This window comes from Onychostoma macrolepis, chromosome 17, assembly GCF_012432095.1.
Source record: "Onychostoma macrolepis isolate SWU-2019 chromosome 17, ASM1243209v1, whole genome shotgun sequence".
Lineage (NCBI taxonomy): Eukaryota > Metazoa > Chordata > Actinopteri > Cypriniformes > Cyprinidae > Onychostoma > Onychostoma macrolepis.
The window spans coordinates 2,695,057-2,711,454 of NC_081171.1; the positions used below are offsets into that span (position 1 = coordinate 2,695,057).

General features: G+C 35.4%; 1 protein-coding gene and 1 long non-coding RNA gene across 14 annotated transcripts in view; both read right to left on the reverse strand.

The window, feature by feature from the left end:
* Positions 1-823: 823 nt before the first annotated feature.
* LOC131522775 (uncharacterized) lies at positions 824-3,850 on the reverse strand. Its single transcript, XR_009266636.1, has 3 exons — positions 3,204-3,850; positions 1,465-1,544; positions 824-1,282 (listed from the first exon to the last, which is right to left on the reverse strand). It is a non-coding gene; the product is annotated as an uncharacterized LOC131522775 (long non-coding RNA).
* Positions 3,851-6,250: 2,400 nt separating this feature from the next.
* Positions 6,251-16,398, reverse strand: part of LOC131522772 (1-phosphatidylinositol 4,5-bisphosphate phosphodiesterase beta-4) — a 56,758-nt gene continuing 46,610 nt past the window's right edge. For 7 of the 13 annotated variants that reach the window (XM_058748474.1, XM_058748472.1, XM_058748473.1 and 4 more), the window contains 3 exons: positions 15,495-15,572; positions 14,674-14,763; positions 8,218-8,655 (listed from right to left, as the gene is read on the reverse strand). In XM_058748474.1, the coding sequence (XP_058604457.1) occupies positions 8,368-8,655; positions 14,674-14,763; positions 15,495-15,572 (456 nt within the window). In that variant the 3' untranslated portion in view covers positions 8,218-8,367. Of the gene's footprint in view, positions 8,656-14,673; positions 14,819-14,843; positions 15,573-16,398 lie in introns of those variants that run through there. The other 6 variants (XM_058748478.1, XM_058748481.1, XM_058748479.1 and 3 more) reach the window with 4 other exon arrangements.

The following is a 16,398-nucleotide window of genomic DNA, read 5'->3' on the forward strand; positions in this document are numbered from 1 at the left end:
ACGACGAGGACACCAGACCCCCTGTTTATTTTGGACACTTCTTCCCCTGGGCACTTTATTTTGTTAATAAAAGCCTCTCCGAGGCCTGACGCCACACCCACTGTGTCTGTCGTTGGCTCCTCCCGTCACAATATATATAACTGAAATCAAATGAAATATTAAAAAACTTAAACTTATTTTATTTCAGATAGTTGCCAGTCCAATATTTCTCATTTTTGTTTAGCTTAATTTCATGTATAAAAAAAAAAAAATATATATATATATATATAGTTTTTTTTTTTTTTTAAAGACAAAAATTTGAAGTGAAAACAAAATATAAAAAATACAATTTGGAAAAAGTATTCATGAAAAGTATAATAGTATATCAATGACACTGATATAGCACTAGTATATATTTAGTAATATTTTTTCAGTTTTAGTTTTAGTTAACTACATATCATGATATAATGGCTGATAGATGGCTGCCATGTTATGACAAATCTTGCAAGGGAAAAAAATCAGATGACTAACTTTTAAGACTAAGCAGTTTATGCAACCTGCCAGCTAATAAACATTTTTGAACTTGAATTAATAAAATAATTTATAAAAATATATTAAGACTAAAATAATAATAATATTAATGATGCCAATGATAAAAACACAGCAAAATTACTATAAAATTAACTAAAATTACAGTAAAAAAAAATCTAAAAATAAAATTTAATTCAAAATATCAACAAAAACTATAAGAGTATTGTATACAGAAATAGCACTAGTCACAAACAAAAGTACACAAATAAGTGCTTTTCTGCTTTTTAACACATTAATCTTAAGTGTGGTTTGTTTTTACAAACTGACGGAGAAACATGATCATCCGTGATAATCGGCATTATATTATTATAAATCATGTACGTTGAACATTATATCACAAAGCAAAGCTCCCTATAGCGTCTATCTGACCCATTACAGCTGAGATTCACTCCGCTCGTCTTCAGTGAGAGAGTGTGTACAGTACACACACACAGTCTTATCAGCGGCGGTTCACCTCCATGGCCAGCAGTGTGTCAGACATTAAACTCCTGTTATCAGGAGAACGGACATCCAGAGCCGTTCAAAGCCAGTCTGACCTAATGGAGAAGCAGCGAAATTATCCTTAAAACAAGCTTTGAGTAAACCGCCTTTCATCCCCTTAAAAAACTGTTTTATGACACGCTCTGTGTTTTACAGTCCTCCTCTCTCGGGCGATGCTGTTTGGTTTGGGGGCGTATCGTTTCTGACCCGCTCTCATCAAAAGTGTGCCAATCTATCAAAGAAAAGGTTCAATGATCGACAGCTTGAAGTGATAATTGCACGATTGCCTTCTTCCTCTCGCCGAGAAAGTGGCAGAATATATATCAGCATGTTTGCATGTGTTAAAATGTCAGATGGTAATCATCAGTCGAGTGGAATAATGATGAAGTGCTCGTGTCTTAATTGAAGTTTCACCTCGTGAGTGGCATGCGGCTGTATTTTTAGGCACGCGTCGGCCCCCTCACTGCCCTGGCTGCTTTTCTCCAAATTCATCCCTAGAGTACGAGAGAGAGAGAGAGAGAGAGAGAGAGAAGAGCTAGTGCTTCAGCAGGATGAATACTGTGTTTAGTATGCATGCATGCATCAAATACTTGCACTTTTACTGCATTTGCTAAAATGTGCACAAAGCATGAAATACTGGTGCCCAAAATGCAATGCAATGCACTCGACTTGACCTGCTGCTTACAATGTTGCAAATGAACAAATGTTCCAAAAATCATTTTTACCCTAGCAACGCATAGCATCACCATAGCAACCATTCAGAACCAGCCAGAACACAGTTGCATCTATCTGTCTGAGAAACTTCAAACCTTCAAACTAAAAATGGCATAAAATGGCAAACTTTAAACTACTTCACATTTTGAGGCTATCAATTAAATTTGTTAAAGAAAAGATGTTAAATCTAGAGGTTGATTTTACTTCCCGGTAATTCATGATCCTGCAATAGAAAGGTCAAGTCAATCAGATTGCATCGTGGGATACAGTATTTCACATGTGCTTTATTAAAAAATATGAAACGCTCTACACTGGCAGCAACTCTGCAATAGAACAAAGAAAGAAAATTCCAAGAGTTTGACAATAGCTTGCTAAAGTAATGATGAAATATTACAATGCCTTAAAATAAATAATAACACAAATATTTTAATATTGGATAAAATGGTATATTTGACTGAATAATTTTAATAAATATTTTTAGTATTGGATGAAACATGCATATATTAGTACAATGTTTTTTGTTTTTTTATATCTATAATATTTTAATGTTTTTTATATCTATAACAACTCTGGCCAGCATGTATAGAACTGTAGAAAAAAAATGCAGAATAAAAAATCCAAAATGGAAGAAGTTGAGAAAAATATTATGATATAATAGCTGTTAATTAATAATAATAATAATAATAATAATAAATGAATGTTGAGAAAATATTATGATAATGGCTGTTAAAAACAAGTAAAAAAACAAAACAAAACAAAAAACAATAAAAAATACATTTAGCATGGAAAAAATTGAGAAAATATTAAGATATAATGGTTGTTAATATATATATATATATATATATATATATATATATATATATTAAAAAACGGTAAAATTACATACAAAAGAGAAGAACTTGAGGAAATAGTATAATATAGTAGATGTTCAAAATAATCAAATAAATAAATACAAGATGGAAGATGTCGAAAAAATATTATGATATAATGGCTGTAAAAAAATAAGAATACTTTAATGATAGAATAAGTTCTATCATAGTGGGAGGCACATATGCAAACTGTTGTAATTCCTACACCGTTCACCTGATTTGGATGTAAATATTCAAATTAAATAAGATCAAAATTAAAGCTGACAGTCTGCAGTTAAAGCACATCTTGTTCGTTTAATGAAATCCATTGTGGTGGTGTATAGAGCCAAAAATGTTAGAATTGTGTCGATGTCCCAATATTTATGGACCTGACTGTATATATATATATATATATATATATATATATATATATATATATATAAGATAAATACATGTAAAAAGCCATTATGTCATGATATTTTTACCAGCTTCTTCCATAACAAAACTGTAACAGTATCTCTGATACTAAAATAACACTGATGTGGCCAGATGAAGGTGTCTTATTAATGGCAGGATAATTATGCTTTTTACCTTTTGGAAGTGCTTTAAAACGCTTTAAACGCTGAGTGCCTGAACATGACGGGGTCACGCAGTCTCTCCTCTCTTTATTACGGCCTGTGATTATGTTTCAGACTTATCAAATATTCCCCGCAGTCGGAGGGATGTTTAACCTCCGGCGCTGCTCGACAGGCGCACTTAATTCTCCATATTTAACCCAAATTGTTGAATATTCTGAAGAGAAACGTCTGGAGAAATCCTGGGAAAATAATCAGCGTTTCATCAGCGCGAGGGGTCAGGCTGCCAAACAATCCTCGTCTCCTCTATTATTTATTACACGTTAGAATTGCAGCATGACCGGGGGCTAAAACCTGCATTATGAAACCTAAGCGAGCTGGATGTGAAACAGAAAACAGCGTTTGTGAGAATCGCAATCAAAACAGGACGCTCTCTCGCTGTGAAGCTCCAGCAAGACTCGACGGCACGTGTAACGTGATTACAACGAGCAAACAAGAGACGTGACGAACAACGCACTGGGCCTGATGCCAGACCGCTCGCGCAAACGCAGCAAAGCAATTAGAAAAAGATTCCAGGTTATGTTCAGCTGAATGCATGTGGAGCGCGGCACTGATTAACAAAGACAACACCGTCAGCTTTCAGAGTGTTTAAAAGCAGGCATTTGGAGCTTGTGTTTCTGGTAAAGACATAACGATGTCTAAATGATCTTTTAGGATAGGGCTAGTCTGCCATGGTACAAAAACGTTTTCCAAACATTTCATTTTGGTTGTTTTGATGTTTCCAAAACGTTAAAATGTCCTGTTTTCTTGTGATCATGATGTTAAATATTACAAAAACATTTCTTACGATGCTCTAATAACTTGTTTGAGCATTCTTTTTAATATTCTAAGATATAGCGTTAAAAAGTCCAGTTTTTCTATCATGATTAGGACGTTATTTAAAGGTCACAAAATTTTTTCTTATGTTCTGCTAAATTCTTTTTTTTTTTTTTTAAATTGAAAATACATTCTTTCATTGTTTATTTTTTACTGTTCTAAGAACGTTAAAACGTCCACTTCTTGTGATTATAACGTTATATAAAAATGACAAAAACGTTTTTCAACATTCTCCTAACTTTTTCACAGAAAACCCTTTTGAACATTTATTATTAATATTCTAAGAAAGTTAAAATGTCCAGTTTTTCCATTGTGATTATAATGTTATTTAAAAGGCAGCAAAAACATTTCTTACGTTCTACTAACGTTATTTTCACCCACCATACAACATTCTAAGAACCTTAAAAAATGTCCCGTTTTTCTATTGTGATTAAAGCAATATAATTTAAAGGTTACAAAAACACTTCTCATAATGTATTACTGTTTATTTTGACCCGACATACAACATGCTTTTTGAACATTTCTAGAATATTAAAAGGTCCAGTATTTCTTTTCATTATAGCATTATTCTAACTTCATTTTCACAAAAATACATTCTTAAATGTTACAAAAATGTTCTACTAACTCTATTTCCACAGAAAATACATCTTTTGAACGGTTATTAACATTGTTAAAATGTATTTTCTGTCATGACTACAATGTTACTTAAAGATTACAAAAAATGTCTCTTGCAACATTCTCCTAACTTTCTCACCCAACAGACAATGTTTTTTGAACCTTTATTTTAAATCTATGAATGTTAAAATGTCACTTCTTTCTAGCATGATTAGACATACAGTATAGACAACATTCTCATAACTTTACTTTCACAGAAAATACATTCTTTAAACATTTTTTTCTTCTTCTCCGTATTCTAAGAACATTAACATGACCAGGTGGATATGTTTATGCATCACCAATGCAATTAATGTATAGATGGAGTATGCATCATATACTGTAGCCAATGTTTAAATAACATATTAATCTTCTGCACTATGTATATTACTGGAGTATCAAAGCTTGCTTTTCCCCCAACTCCAATCTCCCTGTCAACAATTTTTTTCTTTTTTAATGTGCAATTCTGAGTGTGCTACACCAACCACCTGCAGTAACACACTCTTTCTCTGCATGTGCACTAGACACTTTTATAAACACTCCTTGCTACAAAGACTCGAGATCATACGTTTGCTTGTGCATTGCACTGCAAATCATCTTGCACTCTGTGCTGCCTCCCCTAAAATCTCTCTTTTGCACAATCTCATGTACAGTCTCTCTCAGATTATGTGCATGTAGAGTCAACTATTTATAGCATTGGTCTCAAACTTAATTCCTGGAGGGCCACAGCTCTGCACAGTTTAACTCCAACTCTAATCAAACCTGATCCAGCTAATCAAGGTCTTCAGGATCAGAAACTTCCAAGCAGATGTGATTTGGAGCTAAACTCTGCAGAGCTGTGGCCCTCCAGGAATTGAGTTTGAGACCACTGTTTTATAGTATAGATAGTCAGATGGTTAACTGTCAATGTGTATAGGTTCATTATTGTTTTTCTTATACTTCTATTGTTGTATGTTTCCATTTATGTTTAGTTAATATGTAGCACCCTGGTCCTGCCAGATGTGACATTTCGTTCCACTATATCAAACGTCTGTTTGATTACATGCAATTTGTAACTAACTGCATGATTTTTACTGTACATTTCTGTCATAGTCAATAATGTCACTAATAACCTACTCCTAACTATGAACTTAACATTTTCTGTAAAGCTGCTTTGCAATGATTTGTATCGTGAAAAGCACTATATAAATATTGTGACCCTGGACCACAAAACCAGTCTTAAGTGTCAATTTTTTCTAAATTGAATTGTATAGTTTTATACATCATCTGAAAGCTGAATAAATAATCTTTCCATTGATGTATGGTTTGTTAGGATCAGACAATATTTGGCCGAGATACAACTATTTGAAAATCTGGAATCTGAGGGTGCAAAAAAATCTAAATATTGAGAAAATCGCCTTTAAAGTTGTCCAAATTAATTCTTAACAATGCATATTACTAATCAAAAACAACGTTTTGATATATTTACAGTAGTAAATTTATAAAATATCTTCATGGAATATGATCTTTATTTAATATACTAATGATTTTTGGCATAAAATAATATTTGGCTATTGCTACAAATATACCCCAGCGACTTAAGACTGTTTTTGTGGTCCAGGGTCATGTATGTCCACACATGTAGCAGAATGGCAATAAAGTGTGACGGTAACACTTTATTTTAGGGTCTCTTAACTAGTTGCTTATTAGCATGCATATTTCTAGAATATTAGCCATTTATTAGTAGTAATTAAGCACACATTAATGCCTTATTCTACATGACTTTATTCTACATCCCTAATCCTACCCAATACCTAAACTTAACAACTACCTTACTGACTATTAATAAGCAGCAAATCGGGAATTTATTGAGGGAAAAGTCATAGTTAATAGTGAATAAGTGTTCCCTATTCTAAAGTGTTACCAGTGTGACTTGACTTGATAACGCACGGTAAACAGGAAAGTTGGATGAAATGACAACACACACAGGTTTTACACTGACATTAGATTGTTAATAACCAGGAATATCGCTTCCAGCACAGTACAGCTGTAATTCCTTCAGCTGCGTGTGTTCATGCTCATTTCAGTGGGAGGGAAAAACACACATTTAAATCATAAAAGCAGCTGTTCAAACACTAAGATATCATAAACACTCGTAGCATTTTCACTCAATTAACTCATAATCTGCTTCAGCGATTGTACGACTAATTCAGAGACTGAAAACACATGAGCCAGTAAGTGTATATTACAGCATGTTGACTGCTCAAGCAGAAGCCTGCATTTGTTATGGCATCCAAAAACAATCAGCACTAATTGAGACTGAGAGTGAAAAAAACTTGATCATCTATACGGACAATTTGAGCAAAACAAAACGTTGCATGGTCACTTCATCCAGCTAACAGAGAACGTTCCCACAGCTTTCACTAACATTTTGTAAAAGCTACAGTATGTAAATCTTAGAACAAAAATCTACCTGTTCTAATTAAGACAAAATGTTCTTAGAACATCCTTATGATGTTATTAATATAATGTTATTGTAACCTTTAAACAACACTCTAATAATGATAAGACAACTGTACTGTTTTTAAGATATTACAAATAAACACTCACATAAGGTTATTTCTGAGTACAAATAAGGTTAAGAGAATATTGTCTGAACATTATTGTAACAATTAAAGTTCTAATAACGGCAGGAAAACTGGACATTTTAAAATGTTTAGACTGTTACAAATAAACATTCAGAGAATGCTATATTGAGAGTAAATATAAGGTTAGGAGAACGATGAACTTTAAACAGGACTTTTTAACATTTTTAGAATATTACAAATGCCTTCAGAGAACATTAGAGTACAAATAAGTTTAGGAGAATGTTGAACTAAGCTTATTGCAACCTTTAAATAATGTTCTAAACGCAACAAGAAAACAGGACATTTTAACATTATATAAACATTTCAAATGAATGTTTCCATAACGTTTTAAGAACTTTTTTGTTATCTGTGTACATGCATGTTATTCAGATGATCGATCTCTTCCCAGCTAACTGAGAATGTTCTCAGAACGTTCTGGCAAGGTTCTCTCAAAGTTACGAACAAACGTTCCAGTAATGTTAATAGAACGTTCGTTCAAAATGATCATAATGTTCTCAAAACTTTACCACAAAAACATTATTTATAGATTGTTTTTCAGAAACATTTCAAGTTGGATGTTCAGGTAACATTTTTTTTTTTAAATGTTACAACTTGTTTTAGAATGTTCAGAGTACATTTAAAAATAACATTCTCATAATGTTTGCACAATGATGGAATGTTCACATAACCAATGAAAAATGACATCATAAACATCTTCATAACTTAATGGCAACATTGTGAAGCAGACAGAAAGCTGGTTTGAGTGTCAGATTGATGAAACTCTTACAGCACTGCATGCTTCCACTGTTCATCACAGCGCAAGTGTGATTTCCTTTGTGGAGAGACGTTTCATTGTTTCATTCGGATCATTTGGCTCAGTGTGTTTTATGTGAAGAGGTCGGCAGACATTTGAACCCGGGTGAATGATGAAACCGCCCGCAATCAGACGCTTTTAAAGAAGCAATAGTCCCAATCATGATCAGATGGTCATTGCTGTAGTCAGAGCGGTTGAGAATGAAACACGTCGCTCCGTGCCAGCGATGCTCATGACTGTTCATTTCCTGCAGTGCTGTCTGTAATTGAATTCAGAATGTTGAATACAAAAGATATAAACAAACGACGATGATACGGTTCATAATTACCAACAGCTTGTGATTTTGAATCAGAAAGTGTTTGCACAATAAAATTAAAGCATAATGTTCTGGCTTGACATGCTGTTGATGATTCCCACAGATAATCATTTAAAATCATCTCACGGTCTGAGAAATAAACCAAAATCATGTTTGCAGTAATGTACTTACAAAAATAGACTGGAGAATATGAGGAAAGACACTGCAATTTGATAAAACAAACACACAAAATAAACATTATATCATGGAATAGTTCACCCGAAAATGAAAATTTGCTGAAGATATGCTCACCCTCAAGCCATCCAAGATGTAGATGAGTTTGTTTCTTCATCAGATTTGGAGAAATGTAGCATTGCATCACTGTCTCACCAGTGGATCCTCTGCAGTGAATGGGTGCCGTCAGAATGAGAGCCAAACAGCTGATAAAAACATCACAATAATCCACACCACTCCAGTCCATCAGTTAACATCTTGAGAAGACAAAAGCTGAAACAAATCCATCGTTTTTAACTTTAAACTGTTAAGTCAAGTCAAGTCATCTTTATTTATATAGTGCTTTTAACAATACAGATTGTGTCACTTAACAGTATCAAATTGGAGGATAGTGTCAGTAATGTATAATGATAAGATTAAACACTCAATTTTCAGTTAATGGCATTTCATTATTGAATTCAGAGATGTCATTGTCTAGCTCAGTTTAGTTTAAATATTATCTGTGCGATCAAATCGGCGATAATCGCTAGAAATTAAGTGTCCCCAACTGAGCAAGCCAGAGGCGACAGCGGCAAGAAACAAAACTCCCTCTGAGAAAGAATGGAGAAAAAAAAACCTTGGGAGAAACCAGGCTCAGTCGGGGGCCAGTTCTCCTCTGACCAGACGAAACCCACGGTTCAATTCCAAACGCAGGAATTAACCTGACAAAGTGTGTCTGCCTCCCGAACAGTGTTAGGTAGATTGTTCCAGAGTTTGGGTGCTAAATAGGAAAAGGATCTGCCGCCCACAGTCGATTTTGATATTCTTGGTATTATTCAAACGGCCAGAGTTTTGAGAACGCAGCGGACGTAGAGGACTATAATGCGATATATTATTCAGCCATTCAGGGCTTTATAAGTAATTAACAAGATTTTTAAATCTATCCGATGTTTGATAGGGAGCCAGTGCAGTGTTGACAGAACCGGGCTAATATAGTCATACTTCCTGATTCTAGTAAGGACTCTAGCTGCTGCATTTTAGACCAACTGTAGTTTTTTGATCAAACGTGCAGAACAACCACCCAATAAAGCATTACAATAATCTAACCTTGAGGTCATAAACGCATGAATTAGCATTTCTGCATTTGACGTTGAGAACATAGGTCGCAATTTAGATATGTTTTTGAGATGGAAAAACGCAGTTTTACAGATGCTAGAAACATGGCTTTCAAATGAAAGATTGCTATCGAACAGCACACCTAGGTTCCTGACTGATGAAGAAGAATTGACAGAGCAGCCGTCAAGTGTTAGATAGTGTTCTAGGTTATTACATGTGGGGTTTTTAGGTCACCTAAGTTAACACCTCTGTTTTTTCATAATTTAGCAGTAAGAAGTTACTTGTCATCCAGTTTTTTATGTCGACTATGCATTCTGTTAGTTTCTCAATTTGGTGTATTTCACCAGGCCGCAAAGAAATATAGAGCTGAGTATCATCAGCATAACAGTGAAAGCTAACACCATGTCTCCTGATAATATCTCCCAAGGGTAACATGTAAAGCGTGAAAATTAACGGCCCTAGTACTGAGCCTTGAGGTGCTCCATACTGCACTTGTGATCGATATGATACCTCTTCATTCACTGCTACGAACTGATGGCGGTCAGATAAGTATGATTTGAACCATGCTAAGGCGCTTCCACTAATGCCAACAAAGTTTTGTAGTCTATTCAAAAGAATGTTGTGGTCGATAGTGTCGAACGCAGCGCTAAGATCCAATAGAACTAATAAAGAGATACAACCACGATCAGATGATAGAAGCATGACCCCCAGAGATATATCCCCAGATATATCAACCAAAAATAACAAAATAACTAAAATATAATAAAATACCTAACTACATAATACTACTATTGTTAGAAATTGCAACAAAATTAAAATGGAAATATAAACTTTTGAACTGCGGGTTTCGTCTGGTCAGAGGAGAACTGGCCCCCCGACTGAGCCTGGTTTCTCCCAAGGTTTTTCTCCATTCTGTCTCAGAGGAGTTTTGGTTCCTTGCCGCTGTCGCCTCTGGCTTGCTCAGTTGGGGACACTTAATTTCTAGCGATTATCGCCGATTTGATTGCACAGATACTATTTAAACTAAACTGAGCTAGACAATGACATCTCTGAATTCAATAATGAAATGCCTTTAACTGAAAATTGAGTGTTTAATCTTATCATTATACATTACTGACACTCTATCCTCCAATTTGATACTGTTAAGTGCTTTGACACAATCTGTATTGTAAAAGCGCTATATAAATAAAGGTGACTTGACTTGACTAGAAGCAGGTCATTTGTAACTCTAATGAGAGCAGTCTCAGTACTATGATACGGTCTAAAACCTGACTGGAATTCCTCACAGATACCATTTTTCTCTAAGAAGGAATATAATTGTGAGGATACTACCTTTTCTATTATCTTTGACAGAAAAGGGAGATTTGAGATCGGTGTGTAATTAACTAGATCTTTGGGGTCAAGTTGTGTTTTTTTTTAATGAGAGGCTTAATAACATCCAATTTGAAGGTTTTGGGGACATATCCTAATGACAATGATGAATTAATAATAGCCAAAAGAGGATCTATGACTTCTGGAAGCACCTCTTTTAGTAGTTTAGATGGAATAGGGTCTAACATACATGTTGTTGGTTTAGATGATTTAACAAGTTTATACAATTCTTCCTCTCCCACAGTAGAGAATGAATGGAATTGTTCCTCAGGGGATCTATAGTGCACATCTAATGCGTTACTGTAGCTGAAAACTGCATGGTTACAATTTTATCTCTGATAGTATCGATCTTGGAAGTAAAGTAGTTCATAAATTCATTATTGCTGTGCTCTTGGGAAATGCCAACACCTGTTGATGCTTTATTTTTCGTTAATTTAGCCACTGTATTGAATAAATACCGGGGGTTATGTTTGTTTTCTTCTAGAAGAAACGAAAAGTAATCAGATCTAGTGGTTATTAATGCTTTTCTGTAGGATAGGGTACTTTCCCACCAAGCTATACGAAATACCTCTAGTTTTGTTTTCCTCCAGCTGCGCTCCATTTTCCGGGCTGCTCTCTTTAGAGTGCGAGTGTGCTCATTATACCACGGTGTCAGTCTGTTTTCTTTGATCTTCTTTAAGCATAAAGGAGCAACTGGATCTAAAGTGCTCGAAAAGAGAGAGTCCATAGTTTCTGTTACATCATCAAGTTTCTCTGCGCTGTTGGATATGCTGAGCAATTGAGACAAATCAGGAAGATTACTTACAAAGCAGTCTTTTGTGGTAGAAGTGATGGTTCTACCATACTTGTAACAAGGAGTAGATTTTACAGTTTTAGCTATATGGAGTTTACACAAGACTAGATAATGATCTGAGATATCATCACTTTGCTGCAGAATTTCAACACCACTAACATCAATTCCATGTGACAGTATTACATCTAGACTATGATTTCGACAATGAGTAGGTCCTGAAACGTGTTGTATAACCCCAATAGAGTTCAGAATGTCTATGAATGCTGATCCTAATGCACCTTTTTCATTATCGACATGGATATTAAAATCGCCAACAATTAAGACTTCATCTGCAGCCAGTACTAACTCAGATAGAAAATCAGCAAATTCTTTAATAAAGTCTGTATGGTGCCCTGGTGGCCTGTATACAGTAGCCAGTACAAACATCACGGGATTTATCACTAACACGTGTTTCTCTAGATAATGTTATACGCAGCACCACAACTTCAAACGAGTTATACTTAAAGCCTGCCCTTTGAGAAATACTGAGAATATTGCTATAAATTGTAGCAACACCTCCCCCTTTATCTTTTGGACGTGGCTCATTTTTATAGCAGTAATCTTGGGGGGTAGACTCATTTAAAGTTATGTATTCATCTGGTTTTAGCCATGTTTCTGTCAAACAGAGCAAATCTAGGTTATGATCATTGATCAAATCGTTCACAAAAAGTGCTTTCATAGAAAGGGACCTGATATTCAGTAAGCCAAGTTTTATCAATTGTTTCTCTGTATTGTAAACATTTTTTATTTGTTGAACATCAATTAAATTGTTACTCTTAATTTGGTTTGGACGTTTTCTGTATTTTCTAGTTTGGGGAACAGACACAGTCTCTATAGTGTGATATCTAGGTGAAGGGGTCTCTATGTGCTGAGAATTAACTGACTTCTGTGACGTGAGGTGACTAGCAGATGGTTGGTTTAGCCAGTCTGTCTGCTTCCTGACCTGGGCCCCAATTAGTCAAGTACAAACTCTAAGACTATGTGCCATATTTCTAGAGAGAAGAGCGGCACCATCCCAGGAGGGATGAAGACCATCTCTTTTCAACAGGTCAGGTCTGCCCCAAAAACTTGTCCAATTGTCTATGAAACCTATGTTATTCTGCGGGCACCACTTAGACATCCAGCCATTGAGTGACAGCAGTCTGCTATGAATCTCGTCACCTCGGTAAGCAGAGAGCGGACCAGAGCATATTACAGTGTCTGATATCGTACTTGCAAGTTCACACACCTCTTTAACATTATTTTTAGTGATCTCCGACTGGCGAAGACGAACATTATTAGCGCGGACGTTTAACATTAGCCAGCACTTTTAAATTTGCCAAGATGTCAGGCGCTCTGGCTCCGGGTAAACAATGGACTATGGTGGCTGGTGTCTCTATTTTCACGTTCCGTACAATAGAATCGCCAATAACTAGAGCACTTTCATCAGGTTTCTCAGTGGGTGCATCACCGAGTGGGGAGAACCTGTTTAATGTTTTGATCAGAATGGAAGAGTGGTGTTTTGACCCACGACTATGCCGCCTCACAGTCACCCAGTTGCCCTGCTGCACGGGCTCAACCAGAACCGAACAAATGTACATAACTTGCTGAACTAGTCGCATCCAAAACCGTATCTACAGCCCTCACATTCTTACTGTCCTCAGTTAAAGTTTGGATGCATGTCTCTAGTTCTAAAATCTTCTCTGTCAGCCTAACTATTTCCCTGCATTTATCACATGTGAATTCCTCGTCGCCGACAGAGAGAGATAAACTGTACGTGTGACATGAAGTGCAAATAACAAGAGAAGGAGAAGCCATTACTCACCGTGATTGATGAATGATTCACTTACCACTGTTGTTTGATGAACTCGTGAGTTCAAACGGAGCGAGAAAAAAGAGAACAATAATAGGTGCGAATAGAAACGCAAGTGGAAACGCGAATGACAAGCTATAACCGGCTAATAAATGCTAACGCATGGTGCACGCGTTGCACTCGTGGTTTTAGATTAAAAGCGTACAATCAAATTAGTCAGATTAGTTTGATAGATAATATCAGAAATATGAAGGGAATTAAGTTACATTTTATCACTTTAAACAACAGTGAGTGATAGGAGGATAGAGTTTCAGCAGAAAAGTGAAGCTACATGGAGCTACAATCACAAATCTCTCAGCAGAACGGCAGACAAGAGCAATCGAGCAGAAATCTCAACGTGTCATCAAGAGCTAAACTGTGGAAGACCTCTGTTGCTAAAATGCCAGCCCATAATCCATAATAACGATTCCTCAAGGACAAAAAAAGTCCATCTCCTGTTGTCTCTCACATTAAAATCCACCAGCATATTTGTTTAGAGCTGTTTTGGCTTGTAAACGGTGCTTGATTTGTGCAGATTTCTCTCCTGATTCAGACTAGATTACTTTGCATTATTATGGATTATGGACTCAACATTTTGATGGTTTTGTTTCTTTTGTCTTCTCAGGATGTTAACTGATGGACTGGAGTGGTGTGGATTATTGTGATGTTTTTATCAGCTGTTTAGACTCTCATTCTGACGGCACCCATTCACTGCAGAGGACCCATTGCTGAGCAAGTCATGCTACATTTCTCCAAATCTGATGAAGAAAGAAACCTACATCTTGGATGGCCTGAAGTGGAGCACATTTTCAGCATATTTTATTTTGGGTGAACTATTCCTTTAAAATAAGGCATGTGAGATAATATTGTGCACTAACCTTGTTTGTGCAAGTTTTATCTGTCTTTCTGAAGTGGTTTTTGTTTCTGTGGTCATCAGCAGTGTGTCTCTGTTTCATCTGTAATGAACCCTGAACAGTCCTTTCATTTACATATAGTCATTGAGCAGATGGATTTCATCCAAAGCTATTTAAAAATAAGAAGCATCACAAGCATTTCCACAATGTTTATGCTCTGAACGGAGGAAGACAGAACACTTGGATGAAAACAAAATGACACTATACTAAAATGGATTTTATATAATTTCAACACATTTACATGCTTTTTTGCTTGGTCTTCTTTATAAAATGTCAGTATTAAAACAGTGTTATTTCAAGACTCTCAGATACATCATTTAGATTTTGCTGTTTATATTTTACTGTTATATTCAAAGGCAACATAAAATGACATTTACAATCCATTTTACAAAATATCTTTCCATATCGAAGCAAATATACAAAAAAAATAAAAATACAATTTGATTAGATAGTTAAAAGATGGCGTTTCACACCAGAATAGCAATTATTGTTTATCATAAGTACTGATGAATCATTCACACTAAGATCAGATACATGTTTTAAAAAACATTAAACAGTTCATTTTAATTTCATGTGGACTTAAAAGTAGCTTATTGTAAAATAAGAATAGGTTTCTCTCTTTGCTGACAAATCATAAAATATCTGTGCGCTCATATACAATATTTATAAAACTTTCAATATTCATAAAACAGAAATAAATACCCAGCAGATTTCACTAAAAACAAGTTGTATGTATATAGCGCATATACAGAGATACATTAGTGTGTGTGAAAGTATGTTCTCACTGCAGCGGGCCGTGGGTTTGATCGCTCAGTGCTCTGTTCTGTCCTCCCTGCTGTCTTCATGCTCGGAGTCTCTCTGGCCTGTAATGACAGTGAAGCACATTAGCACAGAATCACATCACCGGCCTCCAGAGGTAATGCTATCCAGAGAGCTGCGTTAAAATAAGCCCTGGATTTCAAAAATCCTATTTATTGAATAACATCTCAACATGAGAACCAACTTTTTTGCAGGGAGGATATTGCAGGCTCACAAACTACATTTTGAAGTCAGTCACGTCGTGTTTTTTAGCCGCTGTACTACGCGAGAGCCGTCAGTGGTAATGTGATGTGGCGTTCAGCGTTTCCTCTGCTGATTGTAGCAGATGAAGTAGCTGGAAAATCAGCTAATTTATGAAACAATCCTCCAGCGGACAAAAACAGTTAGGATTCACAACGTCAGTCTTGAGTTGTGAACATTTGCCATAAGCTCAGATGTGAAACATATTGCAAATATTACAGTTTATGTCATCATTTACAAGAGTGTAAATGATGACATAAACTGTAATATTTGCAATATTGCAGTCCCTGCAGTTTTTTGTTATTACTGTAAGTGATTGTGGAAGCTTGTTTATGCCACAGGATAAAAAATAAAAATAAAAAGTTAACTGCAACTTTTTAATCTTACAATTCTGAGTTTATATCTCATGATTCAGACTTTTTTCTTCACAATTCTGAGAAATTGTGAGATATAAACTCAATTGTGAGAAAAGAAAAAAAGAAAAAAAACTTTTACAAAAAAACAAAACAAGGAAAAACAGAAAAAAAACTAAGAAAGTCAGAATTCTGAATGTATATCTCAATTCTGAAAAAATTCTAAATCTGTAAAATAAGTCACATCGTCATTTTTTTGTATTTTTATTACATGGTA